The 17,135-nt window shown below is 41.5% G+C and overlaps 2 protein-coding genes across 16 annotated transcripts in view; one reads left to right on the plus strand and one right to left on the minus strand.

Annotated features, from left to right (window-relative positions):
• The window catches only part of ORC3 (origin recognition complex subunit 3), a 65,314-nt gene extending 61,339 nt beyond the window's left edge, over window positions 1-3,975 (minus strand). For 9 of the 11 annotated variants that reach the window (XM_061206744.1, XM_061206748.1, XM_061206743.1 and 6 more), the window contains exons 1-2: window positions 3,911-3,974; window positions 1,305-1,359 (exon numbers count right to left, since the gene is read on the minus strand). In XM_061206744.1, the coding sequence (XP_061062727.1) occupies window positions 1,305-1,359; window positions 3,911-3,934 (79 nt within the window). In that variant the 5' untranslated portion in view covers window positions 3,935-3,974. Of the gene's footprint in view, window positions 1-1,304; window positions 1,360-1,549; window positions 1,611-2,924; window positions 2,947-3,910 lie in introns of those variants that run through there. The other 2 variants (XM_061206746.1, XM_061206747.1) reach the window with 2 other exon arrangements.
• Window positions 3,976-4,111: 136 nt separating this feature from the next.
• Window positions 4,112-17,135, plus strand: part of RARS2 (arginyl-tRNA synthetase 2, mitochondrial) — a 78,959-nt gene continuing 65,935 nt past the window's right edge. For 4 of the 5 annotated variants that reach the window (XM_061207388.1, XM_061207389.1, XM_061207390.1 and 1 more), the window contains exon 1: window positions 4,112-4,183. In XM_061207388.1, the coding sequence (XP_061063371.1) occupies window positions 4,148-4,183 (36 nt within the window). In that variant the 5' untranslated portion in view covers window positions 4,112-4,147. The remainder of the gene's footprint in view (window positions 4,184-17,135) is intronic. The other variant, XM_061207393.1, reaches the window with a different exon arrangement.

The raw sequence follows: 17,135 nt of genomic DNA on the forward strand, positions 1-17,135 counted from the left end.
ACTCAACATGCCTGAGAGGAGCTTTTAAAAAATACCAACACCTGGGTCCCATTCCCAAAGATACTGATTCAGTTGGTCTGGGCTGCAGTTTGGTGTTTTTAAGAAACTCTCCAAGTTGAAATCGGAATAAGGTCGATGGATTGTCCCACTGTCAGTTTGCTGGTTGTGATACTGTACTATAGTCATGCAATACATTACCACTGGGGATAACTGGGTGAGGGTTCAAGGGAACTCTCTACACTCTTTCTTACAACTGCATGTGAATCTACAATTACATCAAAAAAAAAAAAAATCAGTTTTTTTTTTTTTAAAGTTCCCCAAGTGATTCTAATCTGCAGGCCCCATTGAGAACCAGTACAATAAACATTTTCTGACTGATAATAACATCTTGATTTGTTTGAAGTAGTCAAGTCTTCTTAACTTGATCACTAAACAGATATATGGAGATAAGTAAAGAACGTGAAGACAATATTTTTTATAAATAATTTAATTTTATTGCGGTATAACTTACAAATAATAAAATATGCCCATTTTAACAGTTTGATATGTCCTAACAAAGGTATACACTCACATAACCATCTTCTGTCCAGAGAACATTCCCATCACTCCAAAAGTCCCTCTTGGGACTTCCCTGGTGGTCCAGTGGTAAAGAATCTGCCTTCCAATGCAGGGGACACGGGTTCAATCCCTGGTTGGGGAACGAAGATTCCCACATGCCACGGAGCAACTAAGCCCGCGCGCCACAACTACTGAGCCTGCACACCTCAATGAGAGAGCCCGCGTGCCACAAACTACAGAGCCCACACACTCTGGAGCCTGCGTGCCACAACTAGAGAGAGAAAACCCACACGCCACAACTAGAGAGAGAAAACCCACACGTCACAACTAGAGAGAAGCCCGTGCGCCACAACGAAGATCTCGCACAACAAAAGATCCCGCATGCCTCAACTAAGACCAAATGCTGCCAAAAAAACAAAAGGTCCCTCTGCCCTTTTGCAGTCAATACTCCCTACCTCATCCAAAGAAATCACTGAGATTTTTAAGACAATCTCTTTTAAAGAATGGTGACATACCCTTTGAAGGAAATTTCGAATTGCCTTTTGATGGTACATTTGGATTCCCTTTTAGATTAGAGCCCTGGGAAGTGCCCCTTATCGCTTTGTCCTATGCCTTGGAACATAACTGCTATAACAACATGGTAAGTGAAGCAAGCTTAGACAGGAGAATTACTAATTCAGTAAGAGTTAGGTTAGTTCAAGACTTGGGGGAGGAAAACTAACAAATCTGATATTAAGACATCTTACCTATTGGCACAGAGATCTTTCTCTTCTTGAAGTTTGGCTTAAACACAAAGCAACCCTATAAAAAAGAAAGAGAGAAAAAAAGCATAAAGTCAAAGCAGCCAAGAAGTAGACATATCTGATTAACCTAGCATTTTATGGATAAGCAGATTTTTTTCTTTTTAAGGCATTTCTTTAAAGTGCTAAGAAATCATCTTTCTTCAATCTGAATTACAGAAGGAAAATTCTTAAACAACAAGGGGACTAACCACTTCTTTCTCCTCCTTCCCATGGGAAGCTCATCTTTGATTTTGCTCTTTGGGACCTAATCTAAGAGACAGACAAAGAAAATAAAAGCTGATGAAATTTAAACCCAGAAAGGTTCCATTTTTATAAAACCTAGTGAAGAAAGAACATTAGTACTATACATTAAATGAAAATCAAGATGATTAAAAATACTGATGCCCTCTCATCTCAAAAGAAGTATTTATTATTAAATTAAATTCCAAGTATCTAGAACCTTGACAGGACACAGACAGTTCTGGCTACTGATTCACCTTACATACCTTTCTTCACCAGATAAATTCTTATTCATTTGTCCATTAAAGTTCAACTCAAACTCACCTGCTTTGGGAAACCTTCTCCAATTCTCTAGTCAGAATTATTCTTTCCCCTAATATCTCATAGTACTTGAATATCTTTATTTCACTTTGTTTTAAGTCACTCTTACTATGTATGATAGTTATTTATGGAGCTGTCTCCCCAAGTAGTTGTTTTTTTTTTAATATATATATATATATTTTATCATCTTTTTTTTGTGTGTGTGGCACATGCGGGATCTTAGTTGCCCGACCAGGGATCGAACCCGTGCCCCCTGCAGTGGAAGCATGGAGTCTTAACCACTGGACCACCAGGGAAGTCCCTCCCCAAGTAGCTTGTGAGCACCTTCAGAGTACAGACTGCATTTAATTCATAATTGTTTCCCCAATGTTTAGGATAGTGTTAACACATACATTAGGCAATCAGTATACATAATGGACCAACGCTTGCCAAATAATTTTTCTGGTAATTTCCTAGCTACATTTAGTCTCATGTTATTATTTGACTAGTGATACACAGGCCATAAGCTGCTGGCCCCACATTTGTTCTACCAATTCTAAAGCCGTACATCATGGACAGCTTCTTAGATTCCCATTTCTATGGAAAATGAAAGAATGAAAGAAATATAGCTAGAAAAAGTCATCTCAGGATAGACCTAAAGACTGCTGTACAAATATAAACTGGCCATTTGGATTACAGGGTCCAAAATAAGAATTGTACCTTACATTCTTGTATCTGCAACTAATGGAACTATTTCAAACACACAAATTTTTTTAGAAAAATCATTTGGTGCCATGACAAGCTTGTCACTGCCTCCTTTCTATAGCCACCTGTAATTCAGGAGCAGGAAAAGGAGCTATGAAGGAGTGAGACATGAAGAGTGCTGGGAATGGATCCCGATGTATGGCAGCAGGAGTAATATCGTTATCCACTTTTCACTGCTGATCAAGTGATGGTGTTGGAGATGGAAGAAATTAGGAGGAGAACCAAGAGCCAAAAAATATGACAAGGAAAGTTTAGACAGGGGAAAAAAAGGAAGCTGACAGTTCCATGAACCAATGAAATAATCCTTAAAGATTCTTATTTATGTAAGGTCTCCATCATCATCTCAATACAAGCATTTCTGTTGTCATAAATGTTTTCCTGAAAAAAACAAAAACAAAAAAACAAACCTCTCACAATTCTGCAAGATACACAAAAATAAGAAAGGCTTATGCAACAAAAAGGATTAAGGGACAGACCACTGAAAACCTATGGAACTTTATAACCAGGACAAAACAAAAACAGTACCAACCCTCATAAAAAATACTAGCAGTTAAGCTCTTCTGGCATTTGCACCTAACATCACAGTCGGTCAGTCTTCAGTACGCTTAAATCCTATGGCTCGTAGTTCCTCCTGGATATGCAGTCTTGGAAGGCACTGAGTCTCATCATTTTATTTTAATGTAATTTTAATCAAAATTAAAAACTGAATCCATGGTAGAGCCTTCTTCATTAATTTACTGTTTCAACACCGGCACAAACGTCTTTGCAACTTATCTGCATTCTCAGCTTTATCAGACAGCTTAACTTTCAGGGGCTTCCGGCCGTACTCCTAATATTACTAAAGGTCTTACTTTACTTGGTCTGTAACAGCACTGTCTAATAGAATTTTCGGTAATGATGGAAATATCTGTGTTTATTTTGTTTACCACTTGTATCTCGGTACCTAACAGAGCCTTTGGCTCACAATAAATATACATGAGAAGGAAAAAGGAGGGGAGACTGGGACACATCCTCGGGGCATCCGACCTCCACAAACCAGAACTTAAAATTCCTCCGAGGCAGAAAGAACACTAAGGCAGATGGGCGTTTTCGCTCCCCAAGCAAAGCTGGCCTCCACTGGACGTGGAGCAAAGACGCCTCAGCTCGGCCCGCCATCCCCTCCCCTCAAGCCGGTACAACGAGGTCTACGTAACCTCCGCTTCATCCCTTCTTCACAAGGGAATGAGGCAGCTGTGGAGTCCCAGTGGGCGCCCGCCCCCACATACCTTGGACACCGAAGAGGTGGCCATGGTCCTCACCACCTGCGAAATTCCAGATGCACCCGGGATTTCCCGCGCTCCCTCGCGGCAACGGGTCAGAGGTTAGTTGTGGGCCACGCGGCTCCTTGATTGGCTGGCAGCACCTTCCGGGGCGGGCTTCCGGCGCGCGGAGGCGGGGCGTGCAGAGGAGGGCGGGGCGAAGCTCAACACCATCCAGCTGGGACGGGCTTCGTGGAGACAGACATGGCGTGCGGGTTTCGCAGGTCTATCGCCTGTCAGGTACGGGCCCGGGAACTGGCATAAAGAGGGCCCCCGCCCCCCGAACTCCGCTACGGGCCAGTCCCCAGTCATCGGGAGGGCGGGTTCCGCGGATACCCTGTTTTTGTTTCTGCTGCCTCCTTCCCCCTTTTTGGAGCTGCTTGAGCCGCCGAGGCAAACCCAGTCGAGAGTCGAGCTTGCGGCCCAGATCAGTTTCTCAGGGTGAAAAGTAAACCTGAGAGGCACATGTTGCTTCCCTCACGGCTTACCGCCTGGCAGCTCAGTGTGCTTTACCTGGGTGGCCAGTGAGTGGGCCATGCATGATTAGACCCTTTAGAAATTAGTGCTCCATACGCTTAGTGAAGTTGATGATGGATCTGAATTTTCATTTGAAAGGATCTAGTTTAAAAACTGGTCATTTCTCTTCCAGTCATTTTCGCTGCCTGTCCTAGCATTATTTTTGGTAACTCCAAAGATAACATGAGACCCTGTTTTTCTTGATTCTGAGGCATATTGTTACCGGAAAACTGGGTTTGCCTCTTGGTGAGCATGGGGGCAAAAGACACAACCAAACCAAAGACCTGGAGAAGGAAGGATTTATTACTTGCAGCAAGTAAGGAGAAGGGGAGGGGGACGGGCGAGGGGGGATATTTCCCGAAGCAGTATCTCCCCAGATGGCAAAATTGGGGAAGTTTTAAGCTCAAGGTATCTGCATATTCATGAAGGGGCTTGAGCAGAGGTGAATTCAGTATAGAATTGGGGCAGAGGTTGAGAGTACAGGCTTTAGTAGAAGTCACCGGGGTCAGAAAAGATCAACATCTCATTCCCTAGGTTCTGACCAGAGTGGGTTCTTAGCTACTGGTTACCATGCTCCACCTGGGTTGGGGCCTTAGTTCCAGTAGAAAAACTCTAAGATACAGTATATTGTTGTGTGTATCCCCTGAGGGGGAACTAGGATTCCGCTTTTTCGCTGCTCTGTTGTTTCACTGCTTTTCCTTTGTTTCTGTCTGCCCTCACTTTTCTGATGAGTAACTGTTTGAATCTGCCCTTTGGAACTCGGGGAAGGTCTAGGGGGCTAAGCCTTTTTCCTACAAATGAGAAACAAGGAAACAGAAAGTCTTTTGTACCTGGGAGGGCCCCGCAGGGTCCTGCTCGGTTTCAATCCCCCCTTTTCTTTGATACTCCTCCTCAGTCTTGAGGCGAACAGGTGTTAGACAAGAAAGGGAATAACGTTTTGGATGGGGAGGTTAATCATAAACTTGGCAGAGGGACTCGGTTTTAGGGGGGACTCGGTTTCAGTATTTGAACAGCTCTGTAATGAGGATGGGAATAAAACACTGGAACATTAGATTTCATCAGAAATAATTTTTAAAACGCGTCAGCCAACTATGCAGTTTTTCAACAAAACTGTACGTTGTAGTTTTGACAAACCTATTTCCTTTTAATGGACACATTAGTGGACATACTTTGTCTGGCATATAATATATATTTCATTTAGTTCATTTTTACAGTATTTCTGGAAATCCCTCTGTCTTGACTTTATGCTTGGAGATGTACTGTTGCCGAAATATCGGCTTCCCTGTGCACCGACACCGAACAGAAATACGGAGACAGAGATTTTGGAGGAAGAGAGAGATGGCTTTATTTTTCTGCCAGGCAGAAGGGAAAACACAGCAGGCTAGCGCCTCAAGAACTTTGTCCCCCTCTCCTTCGGGAATCGGAGAAGATTTTATATGTGGGGCTCGCAGCAGTCCGGGGTATAAGATAAGGATCAAAGTAGTCAAGGTCCTGCATTCTTCTTCTTCCTGCATTATTTCAAAATAGTCACAGCTGGCGTCAGGCAGCCCCGTAATTGGGTCCGTTTGTCTGTGGGTTATCGGCCTGTGACCTCTTTTCGGAAATGCAAATGCTACAAGGGTGATTTGCTACAAGGAAGTCCAGGATGTAATTCACATAGTGTTAAAGAGTAATGGGTTAGCTTTGTGAAGTACAAATCTAGTTACAGACACTACAGATTAGTAACAGTTAAAAAAAAAACAAAAAACTAGGAATGATTAACTCTTTCAGGCCAGGTTATGTTTCTTCTCTAGCCTGTTCACTGTTCCCTTTATTTTCCTGTTCTCAGGAGAGGGAAAACTTCATTTGTATTTTTGCTGCAACAGTACTGCCCTGTCCAGTGCCAGCTTCCCAAGTATCACCAATGGACCATTTGATAAGAAAAAGCTGGGTTCATGGCTTACTGGGCTAACACAACAGAGCTTTGGTAGTGTCTCTCACTGGGAAGGCATTTGAAGTATGGTTTAAGGCTGGTCTTTCAGTGGCAGAGGGTGAGAGGACAGGGAAGTGGAGGAGATGGCTTGAGGAGGATAGGATACTGATCTTAACAGTTTTAAGATTGATGGGGGAATTCCCTGGAGGTCCAGTGGTTAGGACTCCTCGCTTCCACTGCAGGGGGCACGGGTTCGATCCCTGGTTGGGGAACTGAGATCCCACATGCTGCACAGTGCCAAAAAGAAAAAAAGATTGATGGAAAGAGCAAGGACTCTTAGGACATAAACTGCTGATGCTTTCTTTATATTGCAGAATTGATAGATTTTTCAGGAAGTTCCTGTAGTGAACAATCTAGCTATTTGGGCAGGAGTCTCCGAGAAGAGTAAAATTATGCTAATTAAGACAAAGAAATAATGAAGTCATGTTAATGTGGACAGTAAACTATGTCCAGCGTAAGTAGTTTTAGACCTCAGTGTCCAAGCTTTGTGTGTGTGAGGTGGTTTCCATTCAAAGCCCTTAGGTCAAGATAGTGCCATGACCAGAAACAATTTGTGTTTAGTTTTGCAAAGGCTATATTCTTCCTTGTAAAGAAAGCACTCACTTTCACATTTAAGCCCTGGGACAACCCTAAAACAGAGAAGTATTAACCTTATGATACAGTTGAGCAAATTGAGATCTAGAGAGATTAAATAAGCTACCCACATCTCCTGGTCAATAAATTGAAGAGTTGGTTTATGAACAGAGATCTGACTTCAAAATCGGCTCCTTCTTATACACTATGCTGTTTAGTTTGTGAAGGCAAGGAGCACGATCTGATCTTTAAACAGAATGTAATAGAGTTGTCTGACAACATAAACCAAGTAAATATATATTTCCCCAAACAAAAGGTCATCAAGAGATGATCTGGGACTTCCATGGTGGTACAGTGGTTAGGAATCCACCTGCCAATGCAGGGGACACGGGTTCGATCCCTGGTCCGGGAAGATCCCACATGCCACAGAGCAACTAGACCTGTGCACCACAACTGCTGAGCTTGCACTCTAGAGCCCGCGAGCCACAACTGCTGAGCCCGCATGCCACAACTACTGAAACCCACGCGCCTAGAGCCCGTGCTCCACAACAAGAGAAGCCACCGCAATGAGAAGCCTGCGCACAGCAACAAAGAGTAGCCCCCACTCACCGCAACTAGAGAAAGCCCGTGCACAGCAACGAAGACCCAATTCAGCCCCCAAAATTAATTAATTAATTAAAAAAAGAGATGATCTGAAACAAGGATAAAAATAAATAAAAATTGTGCAATACATACCTCTGTGAATGAGGGTCCTTACCTAGTTTAGGAGTGAAGGAATGTATTACACGAAAGGGTACATTCATTCAGCAAATTTTGATTAATGAATCTACAGTTTTTTTTTAATCTCCTTCACCTATTTCTCTCCTCCCTCCAGCACTTCCCCACCAGCAACCAATTGTTCTCTGTAGCTATAACTCTGTTCCTGTTTGGTTATGGTTGTTCATTTGTATTTCCCTTTCTCTGTGTGACTTATGTTACATAGCATAATATCCTCTAGATCCATCCATGTTGTCGCGGATGGTAAGACTCCTTTTTTTTTTTTTTAATAGCTGAATAATAGTCCATGGTATACCTACACCACATCTTCTTTATCCATGCATCTATTGATGGGCACTGACATTGCTTCCATACCTTGACTATAGTAAATAATGCTATAATGAACACAGGGGTGCATATATCTTTCTGAATTAGTGTTTTTATTTTCTTTGGATATATACCTAGAAGTGGAATTCATAGATTGTATGGTAGTTCTATTTTTAACTTTTTGAGAAATCTCCAAACTATTTTTACATAGTGGCTTCACCAATTTACATTCCCAACGTTAGTGCACAAGTGTTCCCTTTTATCCACATCCTCACCAACACTTTTTATTTGTTGTGTTTTGATAATAGCCACTCTGACAGGTGTGAATTGATATCTCGTTGTTTTGATCTGCATGTGCCTGATGATTAGTGATGTTGAGCATCTTTTCATGTGCCAGTTGGCCATCTGTATATCTTGGGAAAATGTCTGTTCAGGTCCTCTACCCATTTTTTAATTGGGTTGTTGGGTTTTTTTGTTTTTTGGGGTTTGGGGGTTTGTTTGGGGTTTTTTTGATGTTGAGTTTGATTAGTTCTTTGTATATTTTGGATGTTAACCCCTTGTCAGATGTATCATTTGCAAGTGTCTTCTCTCATTCAGTAGGTGGGCTTTTTCATTTTGTTGGTAGTTTCCTTTGCTGTGCAAAAGTTTTTTAGTTTGACATCGGCTCATTTATTTATTTTTGCTCCTTTCAAATTACTGCTTCTGCCAGGTCTCAGAGTGTATGAGATTTTGTGTGTGCCCTTTAAAAGCGGAGTCTGTTTGCTATAGCCCTCTGGCTCTCCTGAAAGTAAGCCCCACTACCCTTCAAAGCCAAATGTTCTGAGAACTTGTCTTCCTTGTGTAGGACCTCCAGGCTGGGGAGCCTGATGTGGGGCTCAGACCCCTGGCTCCTTTGGGAGAACCTCTGCTGTTGTAATTTTCCTCCCTTTTGTGGGTTGCCCATCTCGGGGTATGGGTCTTGCCTATACTGTTCTCCACCCCTCCTACCCATCTAGTTGTGGTTCCTTCTTTATGTCTTTAATTGTAAGAAGACATTTTCTGCTAGTCTTTGGGTCTTTGTCATCACTAGTTGCTCTGTAAATAGTTGTAATTTTGGTGTGCCCCTGGGAGGAGGTGAGGTCAGGGTCTTCCTACTCAGTCATCTTGGCCACTCCTACACTGGCTCACGGCCTCATTTTTCCATCTTCAAAACCAGTGACAAAGCTGGGATTTTTTTATGTTGCCATTTCTCTGGTTCTTTGAGTCTAAAGTTTTCTAAGCACTATCAGTCCCCAGGTTGAAAGTGAATGGAATATGGTTTCTGCCCTGGCATGGCTCCAGAGTAACTTGAGAAACAGCTGTATAAACAGGTCATTGCAGTGCAGTCTGTAACCACTATGTTAGAAGCGTTTGTGAAGTGCTAAGGGAATATGGAGAAGACAGCTTCTTAGTGTCAGAGAAGGCTATGTTGGGGCTCAATCCTGAGGAGAGGATGTGTAGAAGTGTACTGAGTGAGTAGAGCGCTTGGTGGGGATAGGGTATTTCAAGAAGAGCATGTGCATAGACACTGACATGGTAGAGCATGGCATGTGCATGGAACCACAATATTTGCATATGGCTGACTGTTTAGAGTATACCTCTGATGCTCACTTCAGCAAGTTCTACTGATTCTGTCTTAAGAGTAACACCTTGAATTCATCCACTCTTTTCCATCGCTGCTGTCTCTTCATTCCCACACCCCAAGCCAAGCTACCATTATCACCTACATCAGCTGCTAACACCAGCATTCTGATGGGTCTTTCTGTTTCCTTTCTTGCCCTCTCTCCAATCCATTCTCCTTATAGCAACAGAAGTGACTTCTAGAATGTAAATCAGATCATATCACTTATCTGTTTAAAACTACACAAACTCACTGCCAGAACCTTAACATCTTTCTTTCCAACCTCAATTCATGCCACTCTATCCCTTCTTTCTGTAGGATGGTAGCCACACTAATTTTCTGGTTTTCCAACATAGCAAGTTCTTTCCATTGCCATTGCATTCCCATTGCATAGATTATTCCCTGTGCCTAAAGGAAATGATTTTATACCATGACTTCCTATGCCAGATGGAAGTTTCACAGAACAGTACTTTATAATGTGTGTGCATTCTTTTCTATTCTGTGCTGCTTCATTTTTCCAAAAAATGCTGGTTGGGACTCACTGAATTTCTTCCCAACTGACAACCTATAGTTTGGAAACTATGTCCTCCAGTTATCCTCTATCTCAGTCCCTTGTTTGCTTCTGCCATAACACTTATAAGAGTTAACGATTATTTGGTCTTGTGTTACTTGTTTTGGTGTATATTTCCTCTATAAGCTTCACGAAGACAGAGAGCATATTTTATTCACTGTTATTTCCCCAGATCAGCGAAGTGCCTGAAACATAGCTGTTGGGGTATAATATAAAGCTTGCAGCTTCACCAAATGAGTTCATAATTTTAAAGCTATAAGATGACATGGTGGAAAGAATTCAAATTCCAGCCCCTTCACGAATGTGACTGACTTACTCTTGGCAGCTTTTAATTAACCCATCAGCTATCAGATGATGGTATTGATTTCTCGTTTACAGGATTATTGCAAGGATTAATGATGATGATGATAATGAAGAAGATAATAGTAACTATTGGGCGATTGGGATTGACATGTATACAGTGATATGTATAAAATTGATGACTGATTAAAAAAAAAATAGTAACTATTTGTGGAATACCTTACTTGTACCATGCAGCGTTATGCTGAACTTTACAGGGCTATTGATCAGGTTTAATGAGGTAATATTAACAGAAAGTGCTTAGTGTTAAGAACCGTGAGGGGTTTGTGATTTTATCCTATAAGTTAGTCAACCATAGTTCATGGATGGTGGCAGAAAATATGAGAGCCCTGGGCGAAATAAAAGGCTTTTATTATTTTATTATTCCCAGAAAAAGTAGTAGCCAGAGTATCAACGTTTTCTTGTGTGGGTTCCCCAAGCTCCTCTTCTTCCCACAGGGCACGGTGAAGAGGGTCAGATGATACCTGCACAGGCATTGTGTGTGTTATATAGGAGAGGACCCTGAGACCTTTATAATGGCAGCAGGCATGTTCCCCTTTGTTCTGATGTGGGACACTATTTCTGTCTCACAAAGCTGTTTGTTATATAAACCTCCTTGGAAAGATAGTCCAGAACAAAGAGCAGTTTGGGCTTTGCTTACAAGACACGCAGAAACTTAAGAGTCCCATAGAGATTTCTCTCCCAACCCTTAGCACAGTGCTATGCAGATAAGGTGTGCAGTACTTGATGTTATCATCTCACTTAATCATCTCAGTCATCTTGTGCTCTTGGTAGCATTATCTCCATTTTATAGAGGAGGACCCTGAGACTCAAGAAGATGAAAAGAATAATCTAAAGTCACAGAGCTACAAAATTGTGGAGTTCAGTGATTAACCAACCCAACTGTCTGACTCAAAATCGAAATTCTTTGGATTCTGTAGAATGACTTTTGTAAAATGTTCAGCACTATCTCTGGCTCAGAAACATAATGACAGAGTGTAGATTTGTTTCCCTTTCTCACTTCCTTTTCATTTAGGTTTTGATGTTAAGTTTAGAATAAATTCAGCTGGTTGATTTTAATTCCTTTTAATTTTGAAGTATTTTCAAACTTAGAGAAAAGTCATGAGAGTAGTACAGAGGAACTCCATATACCCTTATCCAGATTCACCAATTAACATTTTACCACATTTGCTTCATCTTTCTCTCTATATCTGTATAATCTGTTTTCCTGTATCACTTGAGGGTGGGTTTCATAAATCATGCTCCGTAACCTCCTAATGCCTAATTGTTTACTTCCTAAGAACAAGGCTTACCTTATATAACCACAATACAGCTACTACATTCATGTCACACTGATACACTTTTTTTTCTTTTTTTTTTTAACATCTTTATTGGCGTATAATTGCTTTATAGTGTTGTGTTAGTTGCTGCTGTATAACAAAGTGAATCAGCTATATGCATACGTATATCCCCATATCCCCTCTGTCTTGCGTCTCCCTCCCACCCTCCTTATCCCACTCCTCTAGGTGGTTGCAGAGCACCCAGCTGATCTCCCTGTGCTATGCAGTTGCTTCCCACTAGCTATCTGTTTTTACATTTGGTAGTATATATATGTCAGTGCTACTCTCTCACTTCTTCCTAGCTTACCCTCTCCCCCCCGCCCCGCCATCCTCAAGTCCATTCTCTACGTCTGTGTCTTTATTCCTGTCCTGCCCCTAGGTTCATCAGAACCTTTTTTTTTTTTTAGATTCTATATATATGTGTTAGCATACGGTATTTATTTTTCTCTTTCTGACTGACTTCACTCTGTATGACAGACTCTAGGTCCATCCACCTCACTACAAATAACTCAATTTCATTTCTTTTTATGGCTGAGTAACATTCCATTGTATATATGTGCCACATCTTCTTTATCCATTCATCTGTCAGTGGACACTTAGGTTGTTTCCATGTCCTGGCTATGGTAAATAAAGCTGCGATGAACATTGTGGTACATGACTCTTTTTGAATTATGGTTTTCTCAGGGTATATGCTCAGTAGTGGGATTGCTGGGTCGTATGGTAGTTCTATTTTTAGTTTTTTAAGGAACCTCCATACTGTTCTCCATAGTGGCTGTATCAATTTACATTCCCACCAACAGTGCAAGAGGGTTCCCTTTTCTCCACACCCTCTCCAGCATTTATTGTTTGTAGATTTTTTGATGGCCATTCTGACTGGTGTGAGGTGGTACCTCAGTGTAGTTTTGATTTGCACTTCTCTAATGATTAGTGATGTTGAGCATCTTTTCATGTGTTTGTTGGCAATCTGTACATCTTCTTTGGAGAAATGTCTGTTTAGGTCTTCTGCCCATTTTTGTATTGGGTTTGTTTTTTTGATATTGAGCTGCATGAGCTGCTTGTAAATTTTGGAGATTAATCCTTTGTCAGTTGCTTCATTTGCAAATATTTTCTCCCATTCTGAGGGTTGTCTTTCTGTCTTGTTTATGGTTTCCTTTGCTGTGCACAAGTTTTTAAGTTTCATTAGGTCCCATTTGTTGATTTTTGTTTTTATTTCCATTTCTCTAAGAGGTGGGTCAAAAAGGATCTTGCTGTGATTTATGTCATAGAGTGTTCTTCCTATGTTTTCCTCTAAGAATTTTGTAGTGTCTGGCCTTACATGTAGGTCTTTAATCCATTTTGAGTTTATTTTTGTGTATGGTGTTAGGGAGTGTTCTAATTTCATTCTTTTACATGTAGCTGTCTAGTTTTCCCAGCACCATTTATTGAAGAGGCTGTCTTTTCTCCATTGTATACTCTTGCCTCCTTTATCAAAGATAAGGTGACCATATGTGCGTGGGTTTATCTCTGGGCTTTCTATCCTGTTCCATTGATCTATATTTCTGTTTTTGTGCCAGTACCATACTGTCTTGATTACTGTAGCTTTGTAGTATAGTCTGAAGTCCAGGAGTCTGATTCCTCCAGCTCTGTTTTTCTTTCTCAAGATTGTTTTGGCCATTCAGGGTCTTTTGTGTTTCCATACAAATTGTGCAATTTTTTTTTTCTAGTTCTGTGAAAAATGCCATTGGTAGTTTGCTAGGGATTGCCCTGAAACTGTAGATTGCTTTGGGTAGTCACACTGATTCACTTTTATCTAATTTACAATCTATTCTAGTTTTATTGATGTTTTTCAACAGCCTTTTTTTCCAGTATAAGCTCACAAACTGCATTTCGTTGTTATGTAATTGTTACATTTTAAGGGCCTTAAGCTCCCCTCCTTATTAATTTATATCTACCTAACTTGATAGAGGAGATACACTGCTAACTGTGAATAGAGGAGAGGTCTCCTTGACTGCTGAGGAGTTTTATTGTCAGATCTCAGGTGTAACCTCAAGGAGCAGTTAAACTTGTCCAGTTGTTGTCATCCAGTCCTAAGCTGAAATATCTTCCCAACATAAATATTTCAGTTTAGAACTGGTTACGTTGGGAAGATTACTCATCCACATTCAGATGAGCTACAGTAACTGACTGAATTATCTAGGTGTGTGCTTTGCTTCTAACCTATTCTCACAGGCCCACTAGCATTCATTTCTGCTTCAAACCACAAGTTCTGTAAGAGCCATGCTAAATTTCTTTCATTATAAATAATTGCGAATGACTTGCCCATCAAATCATTTCGGAAGTTCTTTTCTGAACCCTGAAGTTTCCGTTGATACCTCGTTTGCTTACTGCTTGAGTCTTTGAGCTAATTCAGACCTGAAGAATATCTCTGCAGATGTGGGAGTACTCGTGCATTGGCTCTTGGTGGTAAACATCCACAGCTGACCTGGTTTTATTAGAGAGTCAGAACTGAGGAATAACCAGGGGTAATTGACAGTTTAAGTAATTTAAGATCTAGAAGAGTGATTGATAATCTTTCAAGAATTTTAAAACTAATTGCCTTGTAGACTGTGTTATAAAATACAGAACTAATTTTCATAAGATATCAGTTCTGCTACCTACATGTTTGGTTGCTAAAGCATAAGGATCTCTTTTTCATCTGCAAAATTAGGGTTTTTATGTGGTTATTGGAGATTTTGATCTTGAACCTGGCAAGCTTAGCTCCTAAATGAATTTAGAGCCTATCTAGAGCCAGACTGATAGGATATTTTTTGGCTTTGTGTTCAGTACCTGAGTATTAAGCGTAAGACTTATGTGTGCCTGTGTGCCAGGGGAAGAAATGGTTGAGAACTGCCCACAAGCTGATTAATTAATGGCTCTCTCATGCTGGGTACCCTAGGAGCCAAAGATTCTATTACATTAGAATCTTTGACTTCAGGTTGTCAAATCCAAGGCTTAGAATTGTACCTGGTACATTGTGAGCACTCAATACATATTAGTCATTATTATATTATACATGAGAATCTCTGGTCTTAGGTTCCCAACCCAGATCTGGCATATGTATATTTTCACTTTTGATACTCCCTTTAAGAAGTGCTTTTGCTTTCAACCTCAGATTTCCTCTTCGTTCAGTTGGAAGTTATTTAGTTTATTTCTCAAGGACTGTGACTAATGTTTTGTGGCGTTCTTTTTTTTCATATAAATTTTATTTATTTATTTTTGACTGCATTGCTGCATGCGGGCTTTCTCTAGTTGCGGCGAGCGGGGGCTACTCTTCCTTGCGGTGCGTGGGCTTCTCATTGCGGTGGCTTCTCTTGTTGCGGAGCCATGGGCTCTAGGCACGTGGGCTTCGTTAGTTGTGGCTTGTGTGCTCTAGAGCGCAGGCTCAGTAGTTGTGGTGCACGGGCTTAGTTGCTCCGCGGCATGTGGGATCTCCCCGGACCAGGGATTGAACTGTGTCCCCTGCATTGGCAGGCAGATTCTTAACCACTGCACCACCAGGGAAGTCCCCTGTTTTGTGGATTTTATTCCTCTGTTTTTAGCTCTAAAGTTTTGAGCCTTAGTCTTCTTTTATTATTTTATTTTCAACTGAGTAAACTTTTAGCATATTCTGTAAAAATATTTTCCTTCACTAATCTGAGGCCTCAAGTAGATAGTTATCGATAGGCTCTTGTTTCACCTGTCGCCAGGAGAAACACCTTTACCTAAAGGGGAAAAAAGAAATCTGTAGCTAAGGAAACTCATAGGTCACATTTGCACCAGCGAAAACACTAAGTTCAATCTCAGAGACAAGTCCTGTTATTTCCAGAATAGTTCTGAACCTGTGAGACTGTAGGTGAATTAAAAACCACGCTCTCTGACGTTTGACAGTGGTTCCTTTTTCTTGGTTTCTTTGTGTGTGTGTGTGTGTGTACCCACCCCATTTGAAAGGTACTCCTCGAATTAATTAAGATCCCTCACTAGTTTGGGCACTGATCGTTAAAGTGGAAGGCAGCTGGTGTCTCCCTCTGCAGTGCTTCTCAAGCTTTGTCTACTTGAGACTGGAATCACCTGAGAAGCATTGAAAAAAATACCTAAGCCCAGGCCCCTTGGGCTGGGGTGGGGTGAGGGCCTTGAAGTTCTCAACCTTATCAGGGGATTTTGGTGTTCATCCGGGCTTGATAACCACTAGCCAAGGACAACCAGGAAGCAGAAAGGTGTAGTTCAATGGTCCCCACGCTCTACCTCACATTAGAATCAACCCCCAGAACTTTTTAACATCTGTTGCCCAGGTCATACCCTGTATTAATTAGACAGAATATTTGCATGTGGAAGCCAGACATCGGTGTTTTCTAAAGATCCCTGAGTCATTCCCATGTGCAGCAAAATGTGAGAACCACTGGTATAGTGATTAAGAACAGAAGACACGTGGGTTTAAATCCAGCTTCTCTGATAGGTGTGTAAGTTCACTGTACTTCATCTGTAAAATGTGGAAAATTATTTAGCTACCTTATAGGCTTGTCATTAAGGTTCAATGAATTAATATAAATAGGGTATTTAGAATTGTGTTTGTATTGTATGCATGCAGTATTCATTAGTCATTATATTATCTGTTAGAGTTCTGAGGATGGGGTATTTTGAAGCCCCTCTCCACACCACCACCACCCCAGAGGCTTTCTGGTGTTGGGGACCTAATTATTATCCATTACCCTAGGTGAAAGCTTTAGCACCTGTATGATCAGGCCATTCAAGATGGCTGTGCCCTTGCTGTCTATATTCCCTGCTGACCAGTCCCTGCTTCACTCACATAACTACCCAATCCTCTTAATTATAGGGCTTAATCAGTAACCGCCTACTTGCTTGCCCCCTGCCTCAGCTGCTGGTTTTTCTGGTAACTGTTGAGCCAACCTGACGTCAATTCCCCCTATAAATGGTAGCCTCCTTCTCTCCCAAGTAGCGAAGATGGCTGCCATGTCCTGTCTGCCGTCAGCCATACACAGTGGGGTGTTGCTCCAGGACCTTTTGCTTCAGACGTGTAAGATCCTCTATCCGATAAATCAGTAGTGTCTCTATAGCTGTCTCTGGGCTCTTTCTTCGGTCTCCAGGCTGGGCATCCAACAAGGCTTGCAGGCCTGCAGGGTGCAGCCCAATAGCCCCTACATGAA

This window comes from Eubalaena glacialis, chromosome 12 (genome assembly GCF_028564815.1).
Source record: "Eubalaena glacialis isolate mEubGla1 chromosome 12, mEubGla1.1.hap2.+ XY, whole genome shotgun sequence".
Classification (NCBI taxonomy): Eukaryota; Metazoa; Chordata; class Mammalia; order Artiodactyla; family Balaenidae; genus Eubalaena; species Eubalaena glacialis.